This window comes from Sapajus apella, unplaced genomic scaffold, assembly GCF_009761245.1.
Source record: "Sapajus apella isolate SASKATOON/1434 unplaced genomic scaffold, GSC_monkey_1.0 scaffold159, whole genome shotgun sequence".
NCBI classification, from domain to species: Eukaryota; Metazoa; Chordata; class Mammalia; order Primates; family Cebidae; genus Sapajus; species Sapajus apella.
Genome location: NW_022437099.1, coordinates 1719761 through 1729760, shown reverse-complemented (window position 1 = coordinate 1729760; position 10000 = coordinate 1719761). Strand labels below are relative to the sequence as shown.

Here is a 10000-nt window from a genome sequence, read left to right as displayed (position 1 = left end):
CAAACTCTTGAAAAAGCTATTGATGTACATTTATCAGTGTTTTTCTAAGAAAACTTTTTCTTTCTTTTTTTTTTTTTTGAGATGAAGTTTTGCTCTTGCTGCCCAGGCTGGAGTAGAGTAGTTCGATCTTGACCCACGGCAACCTCCGCCTCCTGGTTCAAGCAATTCTCCTGCCTCGGCCTCTGAGTAGGTGGGATTACAGGCATGCGCCATCACGCCCCGCGAATTTTGTATTTTTAGCAGAGATGGGGTTTCTCCAGGTTGGTCAGGCTGGTCTCAAACTCCCGGCCTCAGGTGATCCACCTGCCTTGGCCTCCCAAAGTGCTGGGATTACAAGCGTGAGCCACCGTGCCCAGCAAAAACTCTAAACTGCACAGAGTTGTTTTTCTGTCTGCAGGGCCGATTAACTTTCAAGAATGGGCGTGTGTTCGAAGGAGAATTCTCCAATGACCACATAGCTGGGTTTCCAGATCTCGAAGTTGAATTCATCAGCTGCCAGGACCTGTCTTCAGGAGCTGCCCAAAGATTGTCTGAGAGTGCCAGTAGGAAGCGTTCACCTGTTGAAATAATATTCATCTGTTTTTATCCATGGTGTCCACTCGTGAAAATACACCAGACACTTCAGAAAACAGGAGTCCTCTGTGAGGAACTTTTTTTTTGAGACGGAGTTTCGCTCTTGTTGCCCAGGCTGGAGTGCAATGGTGCGATCTCGGCTCACCGCAACCTCCGCCTCCTGGGTTCAGGCAATTCTCCTGCCTCAGCCTCCTGAGTAGCTGGGACTACAGGCACGCACCACCATGCCCAGCTAATTTTTTGTAGTTTTAGTAGAGACGGGGTTTCACCATGTTGACCAGGATGGTCTCGATCTCTTGACCTCATGATCCACCCGCCTCGGCCTCCCAAAGAGCTGGGATTACAGGCTTGAGCCAGCGCGCCCGGCCTAACTTTTTTTTTTTTTAATTTGAGACAAAGACTCACGCTGTCACCCAGGCTGGAATGCAGTGATACCCTCACTGTTCACTACGGCCTCAAACTTCTGGGCTCAGCCTCCCCATTAGCTGGGAATACAGGTGTGCACCACCATGCCTGGATAATTTTTAAACTTTCTGTAGAGGCAGGGTCTCGCTATGTTGTCGAGGCTGGTTCAAACTCGTCCTCAGGCAGTCACTTGCCTCTGCCTCCCAAAATGTTGAGATTACAGGTGCAGGCCATCATGCCTGGCTAGCAACTGCTTTAAAAAGTGTTTTTTTTTTAAGAGATGGGATCTCTCTGTTGCCCAGATTGGAGTGATGTGGTACGATCATAGCTCACTGCAGCCTTAACCTCCCATTTTGGCTTCCCCAAGTGCTGGGATTACAGGCATGAGCCACTGTGTCCACCTGCTTTCTTAGTAGCTTTTTGGAATACTTCTGTATCTCAATTTGGTGAGAAATCACTGTGACATAACATTGAGAAATTTTAACATTGCTTTTCATAATTACTTCCAAGGATGGGCATGGTGGCTCATGCCTATAATCTCAGTACTTTGGAGGCCAAGGCAGGTGGATCGCTTGAGCTCAGGAGTTCAAGACCTGGGCAACACGGTGAAACCCCGTGTCAACAAAAAATAGAAAAATTAGCTGGCTGTGATGGCACATGTCTGTAGTCCCAGCTACTCGGGAGGCTGAAGTGGCTTGTTTGAGCCTGGGAGGCAGAGTTTGTGGTAAGCTGAGGTTGTGCACTGCACTCCAGCCTGTGCAACGGAGTGAGGTCCTGTCTCAAAAAAACAAAAATGAAACAAAAACAACCACCAAACCATAACCATACCCTGTATTTGCCTTTATTCATTAGAACTTATCAGAAAGCTTGATGGCAGTGAAAGTCACTCTGTGTTGGGATCAAGCGTTGAGCTGGATTTAAATTTGCTCCTGAACATGTACCCTGAGACAGTCCAAGCTGAAGAAAAGAAGCAGGTAAAATCCTTTTTATTGCTATCAATTTCATCCTGGGGAAATATAGCTGGCAGCTGCTGTCCTGTGTTGATTTTTTTTTTTTTTTTTTTTTTTTTTTTTGAGACAGAGTGCTGCTCTGTTGCCCAGGCTGGAGTGTGGTAACAAGATCTCGGCTCACTGCAACCTCTGCCTCCTGGGTTCAAGCAATTCTCCTGCCTCAGCCTCCTGAGTAGCTTGGATTACAGGCAACCGCCATTATGCCTGGCTAATTTTTATATTTTTGTAGAGTTGGGGTTTCAACATGTTGGCCAGGGTGTTCTCGAACTCCTTACCTCAGGTGATCTGCCTGGCTCTGCCTCCCAAAGTGTTGGGATTACAGGCATGAGCCACTGTGCCAGGCATAGAATAATGCTTTAGATAAGGTAGATGATACATGTTTATTCAGTTGAATTGAGTTTTCTCTTTTGTTATTTGTTGAGACAGAGTCTTGCTATGTCACCCAGGCTGAAGTGCAGTGGTGAGATCTTGGCTCACTGCAACCTTCACCTTCCGAGTTCAAGTGATTCTCCTGCTTCAGCCTCTTGAGTAGCTGGGATTACAGACGCCTGCCACCATGCCCAGCTAATTTTGTATTTTTAGTAGAGACGAGGTTTTACCATCTTGGCCAGGCTGGTCTTGAAATCCTGACCTCAGGTGATCCTCCTGCCTTGGCCTCCCAAAGTGGTAGGATTACAGGATTGTACTACTGCGCCCGGCCGCCTTTTGTTCTTACTCCACAGGATTAAGACACGCATGGCTTTCTTCCTTTCAGGTGGAATATGCTGTCTTAAGAAACATTACAGAATTAAGAAGAATCTATAGCTTTTATAGCAGCCTGGGATGCGACCACTCTCTGGATAATACCTTTCTGATGACAAAGCTTCACTTCTGGAGATTTCTAAAGGATTGCAAATTTCATCACCACAAACTAACTCTTGCTGATATGGACAGGATATTAAGTGGTGAGTATTCCAGGTCCTTCACATCTTTTGGTTTAAAGCAGGGGTCTCCAACCCCTGGACCATGGACCAGTACCGGTCTGTGGCCCGTTAGGAACGAGGCTTCTCAGTGGAAGGTGAGCAGTGGGCAAGCAAGTGAACCTTCCTCTGTTTTTTTTTTTTTTTTGCGATGGAATCTTGCTCTGTCACACAGGCTGGAGTGCAATGGCGCTATCTTGGCTCACTGCCACCTCCACCTCCCAGATTCAAGTGAGTCTACTGCCTTATCCTCCCAGGTAGCTGGGATTACAGGCATGCACTACGCCCAGCTAACTTTTGTATTTTTAGTAGAGATGGGGTTTCACCATGTTGGCCAGACTGGTCTTGAACTCCTGACCTCGTGATCCACCTGCCTTGGCCTCCTAAAGTGCTGGGATTACAGGTGTGAGCCATTGCGTCTGGCCCCTTGATCTGTTTTTACAGCCGCTCCCCATCGCTGGCATTACCGTCTGAGCTCTGCCTCCTGCAGATCAGCAGCAGCATTAGATTCTCATAAGAGCGCTAATCCTGTGAACTGCACATGAGTGGGATCTAGGTTGCGTGTTCCTTATGAGAATCCAATTCCTGATATTCTGTCACTGTCTCCCATTACCACCAGATGGAGCCATCTAGCTGCAGGCAAACAAGATCACGGCTCCCACTGATTCTGCATGATGGTGATTTGTATAATTGTTTCATTTTGTATTACAATGTAGTAATAATAGAAATAAAGTGGCCACACCTGCAATCCCAGCACTTTGGGAGGCCGAGGCAGGCAGACCACGAGGTCAGAAGTTCAAGACGACCCTGGCCAAAATGGTGAAATCCTGTCTCTACTAAAAATACAAAACATAAAATTAGCCGGGTGTGGTGGTGTGCGCCTGTAGTCTCAGCTACTTTGGAGGCTAAGACAGAAGAATCGCTTGAACCTGGGAAGCGGAGGTTGCAGTGAGCGGAGATTGTGCCACTACACTCCAGCCTGGGCGACAGAGTGAGATTTCATCTTAAAATAATAATAATAGAAATAAAGTGCACAATAATTGTAATGCACTTGAATCATCCTGAAACCAACAACTCCCCACCCCTTCCCACCATTCATGGAAAAATTGTCTTCCACAAAATCGGTCCCCAGTGCCAAAAAGGGTGGGGACCGCTGGTTTAAAGGACAGTATCACAGTGTCACCTGGAAACCAGTTAAGAAATGTGGAGGGAGTGGGGAGGGCCAAGGTTGGGAGAAGTGTTCCAGAAATCAGCACATGGTCTTGTTCCCCTGGCAATGATGATGTACTTGAAGAGACAGTTTTATGATGAAACAGCAGTAGTAGGAGGTCACCTACAGCAGGGCCAGCAACGCATGGCCCCGGGGTGAAATCCAGCCCACCCGCTGTTCCTCTAAATCGTGCTTTACTGGAACACAGACAGGCCCGTTTGCTTATGTGTCTGTGACTACTTTTCCCCAAAGCACCACAGTTGAGGAGTTGTGATGGAGATTGTCTGGACCAACAAGCCTAAATATTTACTCTCTGGCCCTTTACAGAAAGTTTGCCTCCCTCTCTTCCCCAACCACTGATCTATAGTAAAAAAGCCCTCAATTATCAGGTCAGAAATGGGGAGACAGCCAGGAATTGTGGCTTCCACCTATAATCCCAGCACTTTGGGAGCCCAAGGCGGCTGGATCACTTGAGGTCAGGAGTGTGAGACCAGCCTGGCCAACATAGTAAAATCCTGTCTCTATTAAAAATACAAAAATAAGCCAGGTGTGGTGGCATGCGCCTGTAGCCTCAGTTACTCAGTGGGAGGCTGAGGCAGTAGAATCGCTTGAGCCTAGATGGAGGTTGCAGTAAGCCAAGATTTCCAGCCCAGGCGACAGAGTGAGACTCTGTCTCAAAAAAAAAAAAAGCCTGGGTGCAGTGGCTCCTGCCTGTAATTCCAGCAGTTTCAGAGGCCAAGGTGGGTGGATCATGAGGTCAGGAGTTCAAGATCAGTGTGGCCAATATGGTGAAACCCCATCTCTACTAAAAATACAACAATTAGCCAGGCGTGGTGGTGCATCCCTGTAGTCCCAGCTACTCGTGAGGCTGAGGCAGGAGAATTGCTTGAATTCGGCAGGCAGAGGTTGCAGTGAGCTGAGATTGCACCACTGCACTCCAGCCTGGGCGACAGAGCGAAACGCCATCTCAAAAAAAAAAGGTGAGGAGAATCAGCAGTGTCTTGGAAGAGTCTAGAAAAGGCCTTAAGTAGTCTTAGGATTGGTCTTGATTTCAAATTGGGAGGTTGATGTGATTAAATTTAACAACTTTGGAGGTTTGACTTCTTTCAGCTGAATTCTGGGAGGCAGAGTTAAAAGCTTCAAATTCAGGCCGGGCGCGGTGGCTCATGCCTGTAATCCCAGCACTTTGGGAGGCTGAGGCGGGTGGATCACGAGGTCAAGAGATCCAGACCATCCTGGTCAACATGGTGAAAACCCGTCTCTACTAAAAATACAAAACATTAGCTGGGCATGGTGGCGCGTGCCTGTAATCCCAGCTACTCAGGAGGCTGAGGCAGGAGAATTGCCTGAACCCAGGAGGCGGAGGTTGCGGTGAGCCGAAATCACGCCATTGCACTCCAGCCTGGGTAACAAGAATGAAACTCCATCTCAAAAAAAAAAAAAAAAAGCTTCAAATTCTCCACTTGAAAAATAAAGTATTGGGAAAAATTCCCATTTACTTCAAAGTTTAGTGTTTGAACCATACTTAAAATTCATTTAGAATTAGCAGCACTCATCATATTGTGTCTCAGACTACTCTGGAAAACACTGGGACAAGATGTCTTGTAAAGGAGCCAGAGTGACTTTTTTTTTTTTTTTTTTGTGAGTTGCCATCTTACTCTGTCACCCAAGCTGGAGTACGGTGGCTCGATCTTGGCTCACTGCAATCTCTGCCTCTGGGGTTCCAGTGATTCTCCAGCCTCAGCCTCCCCAGAAGCTGGGATTATAGGCACACACCACCATGGTTGGCTAAGTTTTTGTATTTTTAATAGAGACAGGGATTTGCCATGTTGCCCAGGTTGGTCTCGAACTCCTGACATCAGGCAGTCTGCCTGCCTCGGCCTCCCAAAGTCCTGGGATTACAGGCATGAGCCACCACGCCTGGCTTTCACAGGGTTTTAAATTTTTAGCTGGATACTTACATATGTTCAGAGCATTCTGCCATAAGTACTCTGTCCTGTTCTGTTCTTTGAATTGTATACCAAGAGCAAATAAAATAGAAGGTTCCAGCATATACCAGGCATCCTCTCCAATTTTCTTATTTTAGCCAATAATGACATACCAGTTGAAGAAATCCATTCTCCATTTACAACAATACTTTTGAGAACATTTTTGAACTATCTCCTGCATTTGGCATACCACATTTATCATGAAGAATTCCAGTAAGTACTATTTATGGCTCCTTGTTGGGGGACAGGACACAGCCAAGCTGTACTATTGTCATAGTGCCATAGTGCCCTCTTTTCTTCAGCAGCATTTTTTTTTTTTTTTTTTTTTTTTTTTGAGGTGGAGTCTTGCTGTGTCACCTAGGCCAGAGTGCAGTGGTGTGATCTCGGCTCACTGCAATCTCCGCCTCCCAGGTTCCAGTGATTCTCCTGCCCCAGCCTCCCGAGTAGCTGGGATTACAGGCACCCACCACCACACCCAGCTAATTTTTTGTATTTTCAATAGAGATGGAATTTCATCATGCTGCCCAGGCTGGTCTTGAACTCCTGACCTGAAGTGATCTGCCTGCCTTGGTCTCCCAAAGTGCTGGGGTTACAGGTGTGAGCCACAACACCCAGCCTTCCCTTTATACCTTAGAAGGAAATTATTAAGTCTAGCCCATGCTCAAGGAGAAGGGAATTCCCTCTTTTCGAGGAGAAGTAATTATGATATCTTTTGATCATTATCACAGAAAGAGAAACCCATCGCTCTTCTTGTGTTTTACAAAACTGATGACTGAGAACATTCGTCCAAATGCCTGCCAAGTAAAAGGTGAATACAAAACCAATAGGATTATATTTACTGCCATTTTTTTTCTCAAAATAGAAATCTGGGCTGGGCGCGGTGGCTCACTCCTGCATTCCCAGCATTGTGGGAGGCTGAGGTGGGTGGATCACCTGAGGTCAGGAGTTCAAGACCAGCCTGGCCAGCATGGCGAAACCCCATCTCTACTAAAAATACAAAATATTAGCCAGGTGTGGTGGCGCATGCCTGTAATCCCAGGTACTCAGCGAGGCTGAGGCAGAAGAATCGCTTGAACCCGGCAGGTGAAGGTTGCAGTGAGCCGAGATTGTGCCACTGCACTGTAGCCTGGGCAACAGCGAAACTCTGTCTTGGAAAAAATCAAAGACAATAGAATTCTATTTACCGCCTTTTCTTTTCTCCAAACACAAATCTGTAACCATTTTTCGAATGTCGTATTTTTAGGCAATTTATTCTGTGAGCAGCAGCGGACACTCTATTCTATGAGTTACATCAGTAAGTGCTGGGAGATTTATCTAGCTTACTGCAGGCCCCGCGCAGCACCTCCCCACGAGCTTACCATGAAGACGAGACACTTCCTCTGGATGCTGAAAGTAACCACCTAAGTTTGATATTGACTTTCTACTTACAGGCACTTTGATTTTAATGAAAGAAAGGCACGATATTCTAGCTATGATATGCAAACATTCAGTTGAAGATCTGGGTGCATTTTCATGACCATTGAATGTTTACTGATTCTCTTGGCAGAAGAGTGGTCTATGGTTGTGGAAGGAACAGAAACAGCTGTCATTTGCCGGATATGCTTGAAGATTAGGGCAAGACAATGGCCCGTGGCCTACAATGTCTTTTTTTGAGCTGGAGTTTTGCTCTTGTCATCCAGGCTAGAGTGCAGTGGCACGATCTCAGCTCACTGCAACCTCCGCCTCCCAGGTTCAAGTGATTCTCCTACTTCAGCCTCCCGAGTCCTTCCTTCCTTTTTTTAAAGGCAGGAAGATCACTTGAGGCAGGTGGATCACCTGAGGTCAGGGGTTCGAGACCAGCCTGGTGAACACTGTGAAACCTGTCTCTACTAAAAATACAAAAAAATTAGCCAGGCCTGGTGGCAGGATCCTGTAATCCCAGCTACTCAGGAGGCTGAGGCAGGAGAATTGCTTGAACCCGGGAGGCAGAGGTTGCAATGAGCTGAGGTCGCACAACTGCACTCCAGCCTGGGTGACGAGCAAAACTCTATCTAAAAGAAAGGAAGTGAGGAGGATGAATGATCTTTAAAAATACAGTTTATAGGCCGGACGCGGTGGCTCAAGCCTGTAATCCCAGCACTTTGGGAGGCCAAGGCGGGTGGATCACGAGGTCAAGAGATCCAGACCATCCTGGTCAACATGGTGAAACCCCGTCTCTACTAAAAAAATACAAAAAATTAGCTGGGCATGGTGGCGCGTGCCTGTAATCCCAGCTACTGAGGAGGCTGAGGCAGGAGAATTGCCTGAACCCAGGAGGCGGAGGTTGCGGTGAGCCGAGATCGCGCCATTGCACTCCAGCCTGGGTAACATGAGTGAAACTCCGTCTCAAAACAAAACAAAACAAAAACAAAAAAACAAAACAAAACAAAAATACAGTTTATCAAAAAAGACTTTTTTTTTTTTTTTTTTTGTAAAGACTGGGTTTTACCATGTTGGCCAGGGTGTTCTCAATCTGCTAACCTCATGATCTGCCCGCCTCAGCCTCCGAAAATGATTGGATTACAGGCGTGACCCACCGCGCCCGGCCCAATATAGGCATTTTTAATGGTTATTACCTGGGAAAATAGTGACAACATCTTATTGATACAATGTTCTCATATTATTGGTTGTTTTTGTTCCATGATACCATGATACATTTTTTTTTTTTTTTGAGATGGAGTCTTGCTCTTTCACCAGGTTGGAGTGCAGTGGCGCAATCTCAACTCACTGCAACCTCTGCCTCCTGGGTTCAAACAGTTCTCCTGCCTCAGCCTCCCAAGTAGCTGGGACTACAGGTGTGTGCCACCACGCCCAGCTAATTTTTATATTTATGGTAGAGACGGGGTTTCATCATGTTGCCCAGGCTGGTCTTGAACTCCTGAGCTCAGGTGATCCACACAGCTCAGCCTCCCAAAGCGCTAGGATTAGAGGCATGAGCCACCACACCCGGCCTCACTGAAGCGTTTTTGTGATGACTGTCTTACAATCTTTGTTAGTCAATTGTAACACTGCCGTCATCTTGGTGATGGCATCTGTGTATTCTCTTTTTTTCATTCAGTTTGAGATCTTCCTGGTTCTTGGTGTGAGTGATTTTATTTATTTATTTTTTGTGATGGAGTCTTGTTCTGTCTCCCAGACAAGTGCAATGGCATGATCTCAGCTCACTACAACCTCTGCCCCCTGGTTCAAGCAATTCTCCTGCCTCAACCTCCCAAGTAGCTGGGATTATAGGCATGTGCCACCATGCCGGTCTAATTTTTGTAGTTTTAGGGAGACAGGGTTTCATCATGTTGCCCAGGCTGGTTAGTAGAGTGATTTTTTAAAAAATAGTGAAACCTGAACATTTGAGTACAGTAAGTCCTTGCTTAATATTATTGATAGGTTCTTGGAAACTGACTTTAACCAGTGCTATAGGAGCTTAACTCTTCTTTATGTCAGTTATTCTATGGTAAAGTTGGTTTTGTTACGCAGTACATTGTTTCTGTATGTGCTTTTCAGCCTATAGCATTGTGTTAATATTTCATACCTGAGGCCAGCGTGGTGGTTCGCTCCTGTAATCCCAGCACTTTGGGAGGTTGAGGCAGGCGGATCATGAGGTCAGGAGTTCGAGACCAGCCTGGCCAACATGCTGAAACCCTGTCTCTGCTAAAAATACAAAAATTAACTGGGCATGGTGGTGGGCCTCTGTAATCCGAGCTACTCAGGAAGCTGAGGCAGGACAATCATTTGAACCCAGGAGGTGGAGGTTGCAGTGAGCTGAGATCAGGCCATTGCACTTCAGCCTGGGTGACAGGGTGAGACTCCATCTCAAAAAAAAAAAAAAAAAAAAAAAAAAAA

General features: G+C 46.4%; 1 protein-coding gene across 9 annotated transcripts in view; it reads left to right on the top strand.

The window, feature by feature from the left end:
* Nucleotides 1-10000, top strand: part of RSPH10B (radial spoke head 10 homolog B) — a 37364-nt gene that overhangs the window by 15222 nt on the left and 12142 nt on the right. For 7 of the 9 annotated variants that reach the window (XM_032266489.1, XM_032266488.1, XM_032266490.1 and 4 more), the window contains 6 exons: nucleotides 398-542; nucleotides 1831-1952; nucleotides 2743-2932; nucleotides 6244-6358; nucleotides 6874-6953; nucleotides 7389-7537. In XM_032266489.1, coding sequence (XP_032122380.1) covers nucleotides 398-542; nucleotides 1831-1952; nucleotides 2743-2932; nucleotides 6244-6358; nucleotides 6874-6953; nucleotides 7389-7537 — 801 coding nt within the window. The remainder of the gene's footprint in view (nucleotides 1-397; nucleotides 543-1830; nucleotides 1953-2742; nucleotides 2933-6243; nucleotides 6359-6873; nucleotides 6954-7388; nucleotides 7538-10000) is intronic. The other 2 variants (XM_032266495.1, XM_032266493.1) reach the window with 1 other exon arrangement.